Source organism: Haliotis asinina, chromosome 9, assembly GCF_037392515.1.
Source record: "Haliotis asinina isolate JCU_RB_2024 chromosome 9, JCU_Hal_asi_v2, whole genome shotgun sequence".
NCBI classification, from domain to species: domain Eukaryota; kingdom Metazoa; phylum Mollusca; class Gastropoda; order Lepetellida; family Haliotidae; genus Haliotis; species Haliotis asinina.
The window spans coordinates 48,557,495-48,571,682 of record NC_090288.1 but is presented as its reverse complement, the minus strand read 5'-3'; the positions used below and the strand labels follow the sequence as shown (position 1 = coordinate 48,571,682).

Sequence of the window (14,188 nt, the reverse complement as noted above, 5' to 3'; positions counted from 1 at the left end):
TGTGCTTGAGCCATTATGCACTTTCCTGCCCGTGACAACCATACCAATTGTACCATAAATTACAACATACAGCAATGAAAATATCGACTTGTAGTCTAACGTTGTTGATCACTGAAAACAATGGCAGCTGGTGTATGGGCAAAGGTCAAGGTCAAATGTCGTCACTCTCAATAGTGATGTCATCTGTGTTGTTCTATGACGTATCTCTATTTGTACAATGTGTGTCAGTGACCTCCGTCGTTTGTTGTTGGCAGTAAATGCTTCTAAACCGATGCCGCTGTTTTTATTCTTACTTTATTAAAAATTCTATTCATTTTAGCTATAATAACAGTAACGCTATTTTTCAAGGCATTATCATTTGCAGGAGCCCTCGGTCTTTTCAACTGCCCTCCTTCGTCGGGCAATTAATCAAAGACCTCAGGCTACTGCAAATGGTAATGCCCTGAAAAATAGCGTTACCCTTATAATAACACCCAGAAATTGGCCAACACATGATGTTTATCAACATTGTAAACCAAAACGTAAACCAAAGGGTTTTACTGTCTGCAATCCTTTACATCGAGTAAGGTTACAGCGGTGACGTGTCATCAGCTAGCCATTTCATCTGGTTCCGATGGTAGCATCTGGAGCTGCACATTTGTGACATCATTCTGACTTTACGTCACAATATGATTTGAATGACGTCACCACTGTGGATGACGCAACAAAACAATGGTTTGCGAATACGCAATACGTGCCAATACGCAGCGAATAGTCTTGCAATTTCCGGGAATCAAATCCCATTTGATCATGTTTTTCAACCAATCAGATTACAGAACACAGTGATTTTGGTCTTCAATTCAGGATATGTCAACATGTCATGTTGTCAGGATATCTTGGTTGGTTATCAGTTCAGGATATGTCAACATGTAATGATATCAGAATGTTTTGGTTGGTTATCAATTCAGCATATGTAACAGTTTGAAGATAATGACCTGTATAAGTCCACCATCATCCGGGTTATGGAAAGCCAGACGGCTCAACATGGCATAAAGTTTTCGGATCTGTGTCATTGAACGATTGTCGAAGTAGTCAAGAAATCCCTGAAATTACACAAAAACATGTTTAGACCTTTGTGTACATGTTTACATATACATTTCAACAGCAGGTACACATATAAACACATATTAAGATAATACCAGGTTGTATTTTCAGACATTAAAAGCATACTAACAGTTTACGTTACATACTGTTTTGATGACTTTAGTATGTCAAAGTGACTGAGTGAGACACATTTTGAAATTCACTAACTGTTCAATCTTGTATCTACAGAAACAAATGGTAGTAATAATTCAACCATAAGTGCTCAATGAGCATCTGGCCTAGGAGATTTCTTTGGGAACAGAGCAGTCCAGATTAAAGAGGTTTAATTGTTAAACAAACCCTGTATATTCTAACCTTGACAAAGATGGCGAATGGGGCCATGCTGGAGAGGTGGTGATGTACCAAGTCTGAGAGAATGTCGAGGGAGCTGTCGATCTCACCCGCAAAACCACTGCCAATGTGTGTCACCAGGTTCCCGACAATCTCCTGCAGAGGAAACACACATAGTTCACACATATCATCCTCAATGTTTCTGAAAATGATAAATAATTCATTAAATCTGTTTGATCAGTACTTACAGCTTGGAATGGGTTACCTCCCCTTGGACAACTAAAGTACTCCACAGTTCTGCTTTTCTTCAATCACCAAAAATGATTCCACAGAAATCTATTTTCACACCATTTGTGAATAAATGCAGCTAAACATGGAATTTTTAAAACCTCTTAAGCTCAAGTTGAGGCTACTTGCTTCCTCTTTTCCAGTGTACAGAAGAAATGCGACCTCTGCACATTGCCACAGACAACAGTCTATGATTACCTGTTTACAGTAGCTGTCAAACACAGCAAAGGCATGACGATACATAGCGGAGGCGAAGTAGCTGATGCCTGGCTCTGGAGATCTCAGTAGCACCTCAGCTAGAGACAGTACAGACGGGAAGTACCCTCGCAGGATCTGAGGATGACAGGAAGCAAGTACCATATGCAACATGGGATATTACATCATATGTGTTCAAATCATAACACAGAGTAACATAGATATAAAACAAGTTTTCTACTCAGTTACATCCAGGAAAATATCAAGTGATACTAGGGACGGTTTTAGAAAGCTATAGTAGCACTACGACTGCCATAAGTGTATGTTACAGTACAGAAGGAATAACAGTTGTAGGTCTATGATAGCTTTGCTCCAGTGTCTATTCTAGGATGCGTGATTGCGCAATTCGCGCTAATAATGAGCAAATCGCACCTCATAAAAACAACAGAGCACGAACTGTCGCGCATAGTAATTTGCTCCCTAACTACCTTTCAAAAAACATACGAAAAAAGCTTTATATTGACAAGGAATGACTTTTTAAACCTGAGTCAGCCACAGAGTCAAGTTCGAGTGACAACATGTAGACATAACAGAGTAACCTCCCTTGGTTAAAACCACTATCGGCACTGGGGAAACAAATTTCCATGCATATCAGTATGAAATTAGATATCATTTTTCGATGAAGTTATGATTTGATTAATTAATTGACAACGTTAGACTATGAACTCTAAACATAGTGCTTGTGTACAGCACTTACAAAACACAGTTTCGTCAATCTTTTCGTTTTAGTTTTGTTTTCAAAATCAGACAATATCATCACTTGAAGTTGCAGACGAAAAATGAATACGAAATTCTTATTTACAACGGTTTGTGTTAATTTGGCATGAATAATGCCACGCAAAAGAATGAAAATAGATGACATTTTTGCACAAAAAAACACTGAGAAAGCAACAGTGTCCGCCATGTCTCCCCAGACCAATACATCTATTAAGGAGGCGTATGAATAGAAAGGTGAGCAAAACCACCAAGACTGACCTTGTTCCCTCTGAGCTAACGAGCAATAGTTTCACTGGTGGTGGTTGCAATAACTTTCGTACATCCACACTATTTTGAAAGACCGTAATACAGGTATTCCCCCTAAATTTTCCAAATCCCCCCTCCTTTTTTGTAAGGGGGCGAGAAATCCCCCCTAGACTTTTAGTTCTAGAATAGACACTGTTGCTCCCAGACATTTAACATTACAATAACCCACCTGAGCATGGTCAGTGAAAGCAGACTGCAGCAGAGGTTCAGTAAATGCCCCCAAGCGGATCTTGTTTCTGAAAAGACTCTCTACTGGCTTCTTGCGGTTGGTTGAGTGTAGAATCAGCAGAACAAAGATGTCAATCACCTTGTGATCAGCTGGGTCCTTCAGGTTGTCAATTGCCTGAAATATGCAACAAATGAGCCTGCAATCTCAAACTGAATGTGGTTTGGTACTACACAGAACAGACAGAGTTCACGACTGGGATTTCATTGCTGATACACCCCTGCATCAAAGTATCCTAGCAAATAAGGTGTGAACCAGGAGAACTGCAGTCTGCAGGATCAGTGGTGATCCATACTATGTGGGGACAGTGTCACACATTCAGGTTTTAGGTCATTTTAGTGCCATCTGCAGCAGACTTTTGTCTAAATATCCACTTCAGAGCAGATCCCAATGACTTTCTGACACTGACAAAAAATTCAAATGGGATTGCGGTATCATATGCTTCTTGTGAGAGGCAACCACAACATCCTTGATTACCAGCCCTTGTGACAACCACAGGGCACTGGACACTTAAACTGACCAACACTCAGCACATGCCCTTATTGTATGTGACAATTGAAAATGGAGCCAGTTATTTCTCTGCAAGTGTTTCATTGTACCCCGAGGATAAGCATTTGCTCATGCTGAATAAATACACTATTCACATGTTTACCATCCGACTCTATACTACAAAGGAGACAAGGAGAAATACTCACATCAACCACAGGTTTATAACTCACTGCTGTGCACCTCCAAATAATCCCTGATATACGCAACATATTTCCTCTGCAGCATTACCTTTATCCAAGCTTCAGACACAGCTTTCTGGAAGCGAATCCCGGATTTGATGGCATCCAATGTCAGTGCTTCGTTCCCCTTCTCTACACTGCCATCTGAGGCTGTCCTACAACACAGCATGATCAAGAATGTTTCAAAACTGAGTGTATACTCACCACTCACTAGTCACTCCTTTCACACTGATCCTTGGCCAACCTGTGCAGTTTATATGGTATAACAAATACCTTGAACCATCCACCAACAAGACATCAATTCTCCATCTCTATCAAAATGCAATTTGATTAGATGGCAATCTTTTTACCTTTTCACCACATTCTCATTCAAATCGAGATCAAAAAGGAGCTATGGTGACTGGGGCCAGCATCTATCATAGCATACTGCAGTGTATGAAACACCTACAAAAAGACAGGAAGCCCACAGGGCTGATAACTCAAAAATGTTGCCGGCCCTGTTAACATGTAACCAGCTCTGTATTAAATATGGGAAATTGACACAAGGTGTTTAAAGAAAGTAATTAATGAATTACTTGTAGTGAGATAAACTTAAACATGTGCAAAAGCAAAAGCATTTAATAGAACCATGACATTGTGGTCACTGTTGATTCATCTAGAGTCACTGACATCAGAAAAGAACGGCATTATTCATTGGCTGAAGGAATTTCCTAGACCAGTTACTTGTAGTGTGAGATAAATGGGAGGTTGATCTGTGTTCATTGATCATGAACTATACAGACATCATCTAGTTACCAGAATTGTAAATTATTTATTTGAAATATTTCCTGTAGTCAATGACATGGTCAGATATATACCCTTGGAAAATATATTGGCGCACAGAGCCAGCTACAAAATAAAGCTGTAAGCCCACCATGTAACTAGCAAGCAGTGGGCCACCAGGCGGACACTACTATTTCATACACTGCACAATGGTCTTAACCAGTGCATCATCGCTTGGCTCAGAAGTCACAGTTATCTCCCTTTCACCACATTATCTTTTTCCCCAAAAGTTGACCTTGCTTGTTTTTTATTAATTTGAAACAGTTTTATGAAAACTGTTAGCCAGCATTTCAAAATATATCCTTTTGGATTTAGACTAGTATTACTTGAAATATTTTCTTGGTTGGAACAGGTTTCAATCTTGGATGAAGGTATACCTGCCACATATTGAGTCTTGCTTGATTAAGAAGGCATATCTCACCGTTTCTTAGTCTTGTCCTTCTTGCTGGACTTGCTTTGGGCGGCAGGCAAAGGTTTAAAATCAATGCTTGATCGAATTTCTGTGACAATCTGTTGATAGTCGAAAATATGTATACTAGATGATGAATTCACTCTGCAATATATCGAAAACATTGCGAAAATAGATATGAATAATCATATAAGATATTAAAGAACACCTGAATAATTTGGTGACACATATGCTTCCTCTGAAGAATCCTGTAGTGTGAGTATCTGTACTAAACTACACACATCTGCTGCCTTTAGTGAATCCTGTGGTGTGACTATCTGCACTACACTAAATACGTCTGCTACCTCCAGTGAATCCTGTGGTGTGACTGTCTGGAGCAAAAATTTGACCACCACTGGCAGATCATCCATCTCAACAGAAGACAAAGTCTGCAGAACAGACCCTCGCACCTACAAAAAATAAACACCATTTTGAGAACAGTTATACAGTTACATAATTCAAACAGATTCAAAATACATTTTATAACAGAATTTGCAAGCTGCTTGATTCATGATTCCATCTCAGAGTGGAGCACTGATTTGAATATTTTATGCAATATTCAGAGGGAATCAAATGAAAAGATTAATGTTTGAGAAAAATGCTCCTGCTCTACTAGTGGGGGCTGTAATTACTGGAGTCTCACTCTGCCCAACCAGTGACTGACAGCATGGGCAACAATCCACTCGATCAGGATACAATGACACACAGTCAGTCATAGAACCTGATAACCTTTTCATCTTTCTTTCTAGAACCTTTTCTTCCCTGTATCGCAAGGAGAGTTTTACGTTTGGGAGATTTCGTCATTTCATATTTGTAAGCCATACCTCAGCTAGAAGTTCTGGTTTTAAAGCCAGGTTAGATAAGGCATCAAGAATTGGAACAGTCATCTGGTTGCCTTGTAGAAGAATATCACTGAAAGTATCAACGTTAATCCTTAAGACATCATAATCTTACATCACATTAATCTCACTTATTCACATTCTACACAAGCAACATTTTCAATGTTTTATACGAACATAGAATCTAACAATCTGTGTTTCAATATTTACAGTCAACAACAAGTCAGAACCTCAGTCCTCAAAAGCTCAGACAGTGTGTGAGCTGTAACTGTGATAAACAATGCATACAGATAAATTACAGACTGTAAAGTTATTTAGTATTCTGAGTACTCTGATAAATGCTGAAGCAATGTCTCCATTCAGTAATAAATTAACTTGTCCGCTGGTGAGGAAGTACTTGGAAATATGCAAAATAATCCTACATTTGATATTTTGGACTAAGCTTATTTTACATGTAAATTACTGTTATGAACAGAAATTCTGAAGGTATGAAAATTTTCACTAAATGTCCAGGGAAGAGCTCCTACCTCAGGGCTTTAGCCACATCGCCATGTTCAGTATCCTCTACTACCTCAGGCAGACACAGGATTATCTCCCTTTGTACATCTGGCGAGCTGATGTCTATCATCTCCAACATCTTAGTTGTCAGCTCCTGAAAATGAAAGAAATTGGAGGCAAACTTTAAACAAGAAGACACAGTCATCAATATCCCCTGCAACGGTAAATTACTCCTCATGAATATGTCTCCTAGTTATGATATATATTTTATCCAGAATTCCAAAACTACCAAAAGGCACCAGTGCAACACAGGATCTATGTGCCATGCCAAGATTGGTGAAGAAATAGTGAACAGTTTCAAAGTTGATCTCATGAAAAAGGGCACACCTACCAATTTCAGTCCAAGTCATTATTAAGAATACCCAAACTACCAAAAGGCACTCATACACCATCAGATCTCTCTATGTGCCAAGTTTGGTGAAGAAATATTGAATGGTTTTAAAGTTCTGCTCCAGAAAAGATAAATGTGCATGGACAGACAGGGTGCACTTAAATACACCCCGCAAAACGCATTGCGGGGGATAACAATGAGTGAATAATAAGTACCATATATAAATCAAGATAAAAAATATCTTTGAATAGATTATTTAACATTTTAATTAAAGAAATATGAAACATTCACAATCAGTTTCATTGGAAATCTGAAGTCCTGATAATCCGTGATTTATCTAAGATTCCAAATCACTGACAGCATGAGATAGATTCAAGGAAAATCAGAGTTCATAGTGCCTGCCATTTTCAAAGTTAATGAGTACCCATGTAATACAGAGACAATGCCTCTATCTTACACATGAACCCAACATGCGTAGATCTAGACTGGAGCTAGTTGTACACCTTGTGGCCAAGACCAGAAAGGTTTTTTGTTATATCCCAGGTTGTCATAAGCGTGTGTATTACATAGTTATATCCAGAAGAACTAAGCCATACCTTACAGAAATTCGACTTCTGTCACTTTTCACACTCGCCGTTATGTTTGACTGACAGTCACTCATATTGGCGATGATATATATAAATGCTTACAAGAAATTTGCATGAACTTACATTGAAAACACATCAAATGTCAAAGCACATGGCCGCTCATGGTCAAAAGCGAACAAACATTTCCAATCATTCTAAGCTTGTGAATACAATATTTCACTGTTTCATTCTCACAAAAAACACATCTCTGCGCACTTGAATTTATTTCTCTTCTTGTTTACTGTACAGTCATGACAGCGCAACAAACTGATGAATTCCCAACTATACATGCTAAGGTGGAATTGTATCGGTTTCATGCTCAGAAAAAGGGGACGCACAGACAGACAAACTCCACATGCGCAGAAAAGGTCCAAGGAAGACAACTCCCCACGCTACCAGCTACACTTACATCCAGAAGAACAATGGCATACCTTACAGTTGACAATTCTGTCTAGCCACCGAAACTGACTGAGGAGGACTCTGGGAATGAATATCTTCTCTCCATTCTCAAACACAAAACTGTAACAGGACAGAGTGAATATTATATAGAAGCATACAACTTTGTGGATAAAAAATTCTTGCTTATATTATAGAGCAGCATTTTGTTGAATTCCTACATTGGTATAAAACCTTGTTCTGAGCAATACACAAGATGTTGTTATCCAGTTATACGCCTCGCTCCTTCATCAAACCATGAAGAGATTTTCAAAGATATATGCAGAGTAAAGACTCTTTCAAACCCAGACAACTGAAAACACACTCGTTGCCAAAATCAATTCTACAGAGCTTGGTTAACACCATGTGGGTCAGGAACTGGGCACTACATGCTTACTCATCATCCCCCATGAACAGCGGCAGCTTCTCCAACAGCAGCTTCATCACCTTCGACTGCAACATCAACATCACCTCTTACATTCAGTTTGGGTACTGAACGTATGATTCACTTGTGTTCTCATTGAAACAAATCGTATTTCTCTATGAGTTCATTTCATAATTTGCATACAATACAATCAAATATTCATTCATTTCAGATGTTTAACATTTGGTGTCATTTATTAAAAAGAAATATTCAAATTAAAATATTCTTCATCAATAAAAACATATGAAGAGAAGCTCCCATAAAAGTGACTCAATCCGGTATGAGAATATGGGCTAATGTATAAAACTTATCAAACATACTAACCTGTAAAATATCAATTCCTAAAAGAATCTTAACAATGCTGTCTTGTATAGGGTATCTTGCACTGAAAGCACAAAAAGCATTGTCACTAAAATCAACTATTATCTTCCATAAACTTCCCTCATAATTCAATGACTTGAATAAAGTCATCAATGAAAACATATGCTGTTGTCGAATGGGTAAGTATCAATACCACAGCCTATAATTTGAGGAATCTTGATAAGTATCTATTCCGGCCCACCTGTCACACTCTTTTACTGTGTGTGTCGCCATCACACTCTTGCTCAGTCTGAAAGCAAAACAATTCTTAAGTCAGTCATCAGAAGTTTATCATCTTCACTATGAGTGGTGTTTGTTATTGTTCCTTGTTTAAAACTAGTCACCAATATTCAAGCTACATGACCATAATCTGTAAATAATTGGGTCTGGATCAGAAATCCCATGCATGACATCATGAGCACCAACCTACACAAATACAAAAAGTCAGCAAACATGACCAAGTCAATCACATTTTGTAACAAGAATGTTTGGCTGAAGACAAGTCCTAGTTTTCTAATCCAGTGTTCAAAGGTCCATCATCAGTTGGGAACAGAAAAAATGTGGACTCTCAATAGGACCAAGTGAAATGGAATAGAATAAACTAAAAGCTGCTTAGATCAGAATTCCGGTGACGTGCACGACGTGGGAACTCCATGTGGCAGACAAGACATATACTTCTTTGGTGAAACCAACATGCAGGGGAATAGTGTTAACAATCACAAAATCATAATCAACATGAACCAGGATCTGAACTGACAATCACAGGTTCTGGGTATGACCAAGGGCCAGTACTCAGCACATCCAAACACAGCACTTTAGATGACTGTGCCTCGTACATCCCAAACTTTTACCATGACTATATTCCATATATAGTGATATGGTCGATTGTCTTATGTGTCCATGGTAACAGTTTAATGGCAGTTCATAACTGCACATGTAACATTAGTGTTTCAATAATTCTGTACAAGTTTATGATGTATGCAAACTGGATTTTTCTAAGGCTTCAAATGTTCATTTTACACAAAATTGTAAGGTGAAAAACTTAACATAAATCTATCCAGGCATTTGTTATGGCCAGTCAACTTCAGGTGCATTTTCAAATAGATTATAAACATTTAACAGTAAACTAAGAAAGTCCTGATGTTAAACAGAAAAAATAAAATCAAACACAGACATAGCTTTAAAGGCAGACACAATTTAGGGTCTGTAATACATGTGAGACAGAGTACAGAGATTTCTGTAAGACAATTGCAAGGATCAAATTACGGTTACATTTACAAAGCATTTGAACAATAATTGTGAAAATATCCGATAACTGACCTCTGGGGCTCTTCAATATAAGTCTCGAACCCCTCTAGGAAGTCCTCCACGACCTGAATATAGTGAAACAAGAGTGAGTCTTCAGCTGACAGAGAATACTTCTAGTGTTCCCCCTAGGCACATTTAGGAGGGCGCAGCACCCTGCCTTTTGACTTTGGCACCCTGCCCTTTTTATTTTGCACCCTGCCCTTTTTCGCCTCAATTACAGTCGTTTACTATGACTAGTGTGTATTTTCCAGATTTGAAATGCTTTTTCAAATTCTAATCGTAAAATACAAACTGAAAAGAGTAAAAACAAACTTTAGAATTGAAATTATAAGACAATTTGACTTCTTATACATTTTGTTGTTTTTTCAATAATCCTCACCAACATGCCCTTTGAGGTTATGAAGTGCCCTTTTCCATGAATTTACCCTGCCCTTTCTGAATCCTAGGGGAAACACTCACTTCCAAGCATATCCTAGATTGGATTTTGTTTGCGAGCGGTCAGGTGGACACAGCATGTACTGGCTGTCAAACAGTTATTGCCATATTCTAGCGACATTTCCAAAATTACTCCACCTTTCGTTGAATTAACAAAACTTGTTTTTTTATTTCTATTTACAGTTACATACCGTGAACAACTGTTTTTGTTGTCATTTAATGTTGAGAATAAATGGGTAACATAATAGAATTGTAATTGACAGGAACTGCACACACATGATACTGATGTATTGGCAATAACTGTTACATGTCAATAATTGTTTGCTGATTGCTGGCCTGACTGAAGTCCTAACTACTAAAGAGTGCATTATATATACTCTACAAGAGTGTTACAGAATTACTCAGACCTACCGCTGGGTAGTCATCATGCCTTTTGATGCTCAGCAACAAATCTCTTTGGAACACAGCCTGGTCCACAGCTGGAAAAATATCAACCCCAAAATACTGAAGTGAATATGATTTGAAACCATATACAGATAACTGTTAATAAATTTTCAAGCTCAGTGTCTCCATGATAACATGTCTGTTGGGTTACAATGTCCTGGTCAATATTTAATCACTGTGCCATATTTGGGCATTGCTCCCTCAAGAAGTGCAAACAGAGGTATTTCCACCAAGTCCTCTGACACTCATTCAAAAATCTTGAACTGCACCATCCTTTTAAAGTTCAGTCCTTTTTACCTTATCTTAATGCCCAAATGCAGCCAAATACCTATTTAACATATTAATTCAAAAAGGGTGAGAATGTTTTGTGAGCTGACTTTTTTTAAATGAAAAGTTGGGACTGCAGGACAAATTTATGTTGTTCTTATATCACAAAAGAGGCCCTTCACATACTAAACCCATTAAATTTTACAGATATTTTGAAATTTATCAATCCTGTTAAGAGCAAGGAAATGTTTTCAAGCAGCTGTTACCAAAATTCAAGCACAGTTCAGGGCACCAAACATACATTACATACAGTTTGTATGAGAACTCACTAAGTTCATTGTTAGAATGGCCATCTTTCAGGACAAATCCAGCATTTGCTATCAGCTCTGTGAACACAGATTTCTCTGTGTAAACATCAGTTGATTTCTTCTTCTTGCTTGACTGAACTAAAACATCAAATACATGACTTATAATTTCGTGACACAACAAGCACTATCAGGTATCAGAATGAATCATTGCATACTGAATCATGATGTGCAAAAGTGAATTAATTAATTCATGGAGTTGTCTCGGAGCTGTAAAATTCTAAACTGCTGAAAAGAGCTACAGCTGGTGTTGTGTTTGTTTAAGATAAAGACCTAGTTGCACCAGCCAGTTCCAGTTGCAAACATCAGATGTTTCAACTTAATGCTAATGTACTGCTGGACACATATTAGATGATCCTGCGCACTAAATGCGTTTGTGACAAGAGAGGCGGTACAACGAATTGGGCGAGTACACTTGGCTGCTACAGATAGCTTGACGATTATGCACGTGCAATACATGCTAACTGTGACATGAAATCAACATCGCATATTCCTTCGAATGATAAGACTCCAATTTCAGGCATAAAATACTGATATTCCATGCTAACCTTTAGTTAAGACGAAGACAAATAGATGATTGGGGCATTGACAAGCATTTTAGATATTCAACAATTTTGTTAAAAAAAACCCAGGAAAATGCCATTTGTGAAATGGATCGGTGGTCCTAAACATATTTGCTCAGTATATTGTGTTGATTCAATTCACTGGGATTGTACCTGTTCCCAAATCGAGTGTGCTAAAACAATTCATATGTGAAATGCACAGGGAAAATGAACTTCTCAATATTTATCAGACAACCTGTCTCCCTCTTGTTTCAAGTGGATCGTTCTGTGGGGCGTTCCCAAGTATGCAAATTTGGGTCATTTGTCAGGTCATGGATCATCTTATATGTGTTTACCAGTAGCACCATAGCAACATAGAAACCATAGCAACACAGAATCACAGCAGATCCCTGTTTACAAAATTTAGAAGACAAAATGAGCTGATGCAATTATGCTTATAATGTTAGATTTATTGTCGGTTTATTTCTCATTATTTAGACTGATAACTAGGCTGCACTTTGTATTATTGGGTTGCACCAATATAAGTTACAAAGCACTAAATTGGGCCCTGCTAAAGCATAAAAGATGGTCAGAAAGCTTCAGATTTTACCTGTGGGATCACTGTTTTTCCTTTTTCCTTTCTGCATATTGCTTGTTCTTTAAAGGGCAGACAACTCAAGAAGGCTGAAAGGAGAACCTACAAAATTAGCATAAATGAGTTGGGTTTTGCGACATTCCTGCAATATCATATCAGCTAGCAATAGATAACAGGACACACATCGTGCCCATGCAGGGAATCGAACTCAGGTCTTTGGCGTGACAAGTGAACACTTCATCAGTCCCTAGAATAAATGATCAATTGTGGTAAATTCATGACTGTTATTTACATACTGCATAGGAACTGGGTGAATCAGGTGAACTGAGATAAAAATTATTATGTATACATATTCAATTTGGACGAATCATTCATACAGCTATGTCACACTTCAAGACCAATTTGGTACTATTGAGTTGACAAATGTCAAACAACTGTGAAATTATCTCCCTTGGATACAAGAACTACAACTCATTTGAAGAAACATGATGATTGTGGAATACACAAGATGAATGTTTTGAGCTATTTAAGATTTCTAAACATACCATTTTTTGTGCATGTGCATGGTGGATACAGTTTTTTCAAAAAGGGGGTGCACACTATTGACTATTGACTATCCCTCTGTGTCAGACAACCAATGTAATTCAAGCATATGTGGCAAGACTAGACTGACACAGTTTCCAGAAGAAAGGCTTTGGGTTCCTTATTAGCATATTTTAGGAACTGATTTTTTTTTAAAAATGTCCATTGTTTCACACTAGATGTTTGTCTTTAATGAGACTTTATAAGCATCGAAGATTCACTTAGCCAATCAAAAGCCTTTAGCAATCAGCACTGTGCCAAGCTGCGCCCGGTAGCACGCATTGTTATACTGCCTTGAACTGATCACTGCCTTGTTATACTGCCTTGAACTGATCACTGCCTTGTACTGCCTCGCAATGAAACAAATGCATGACTGACACCATAGGGCTACGTTGTGCTGTCTACCATGGTAGACATATTTGGCCTAAGATCAGCTGCGGGCGCTTTGAATGGTGTGTTAAATCCGCCCTACAGTATCGTGAAAGGAATTATGCTTATGCTACCGGATGTAATATACACTGGCGAACATAAGAGATAGAATGTCATCAAACTTACACTTTATATTACACACGCTGTGTCACTTAAAACTGTCTACTTCACAAGTGTTAATTTCTTATTTCCCGCCATGTTTGTTTACGAAACACTTTGCATAGATTACCCCTAACAACTAATCTTATATGAGCAATTTCGCCAGTCTTCTGTTGGGAAATATCAAGAACTCGTTACTGCACAAGTGAACAAACGTCGAAAATGGCTGCTTACGTTTTTCGTTAGTTGTGGGTGAGGTGTCCTTCATTAGTGAAGGTCGAAAATACGCTTGGATTGTATCAAACCAAAACAGAATCGATTTAGCACATATGGAAATTTATACACT

At 38.1% G+C, this 14,188-nt stretch overlaps 1 protein-coding gene across 1 annotated transcript in view; it reads right to left on the bottom strand.

Moving 5' to 3' along the window:
• LOC137296374 (Fanconi anemia group D2 protein-like) overlaps positions 1 to 13,965 on the bottom strand; it is a 37,383-nt gene extending 23,418 nt beyond the window's left edge. The window contains exons 1-18 of the mRNA XM_067828156.1: positions 13,870 to 13,965; positions 12,748 to 12,821; positions 11,560 to 11,676; positions 10,931 to 10,998; positions 10,097 to 10,149; positions 8,979 to 9,026; positions 8,741 to 8,801; positions 8,390 to 8,445; positions 7,989 to 8,076; positions 6,570 to 6,694; positions 6,028 to 6,115; positions 5,509 to 5,613; positions 5,177 to 5,265; positions 3,983 to 4,088; positions 3,149 to 3,322; positions 1,900 to 2,034; positions 1,438 to 1,569; positions 975 to 1,082 (exon numbers count right to left, since the gene is read on the bottom strand). Of these exons, the coding sequence (XP_067684257.1) occupies positions 975 to 1,082; positions 1,438 to 1,569; positions 1,900 to 2,034; positions 3,149 to 3,322; positions 3,983 to 4,088; positions 5,177 to 5,265; positions 5,509 to 5,613; positions 6,028 to 6,115; positions 6,570 to 6,694; positions 7,989 to 8,076; positions 8,390 to 8,445; positions 8,741 to 8,801; positions 8,979 to 9,026; positions 10,097 to 10,149; positions 10,931 to 10,998; positions 11,560 to 11,676; positions 12,748 to 12,784 (1,590 nt within the window). The 5' untranslated portion in view covers positions 12,785 to 12,821; positions 13,870 to 13,965. The remainder of the gene's footprint in view (positions 1 to 974; positions 1,083 to 1,437; positions 1,570 to 1,899; positions 2,035 to 3,148; positions 3,323 to 3,982; positions 4,089 to 5,176; positions 5,266 to 5,508; positions 5,614 to 6,027; positions 6,116 to 6,569; positions 6,695 to 7,988; positions 8,077 to 8,389; positions 8,446 to 8,740; positions 8,802 to 8,978; positions 9,027 to 10,096; positions 10,150 to 10,930; positions 10,999 to 11,559; positions 11,677 to 12,747; positions 12,822 to 13,869) is intronic.
• Positions 13,966 to 14,188: the final 223 nt, after the last annotated feature.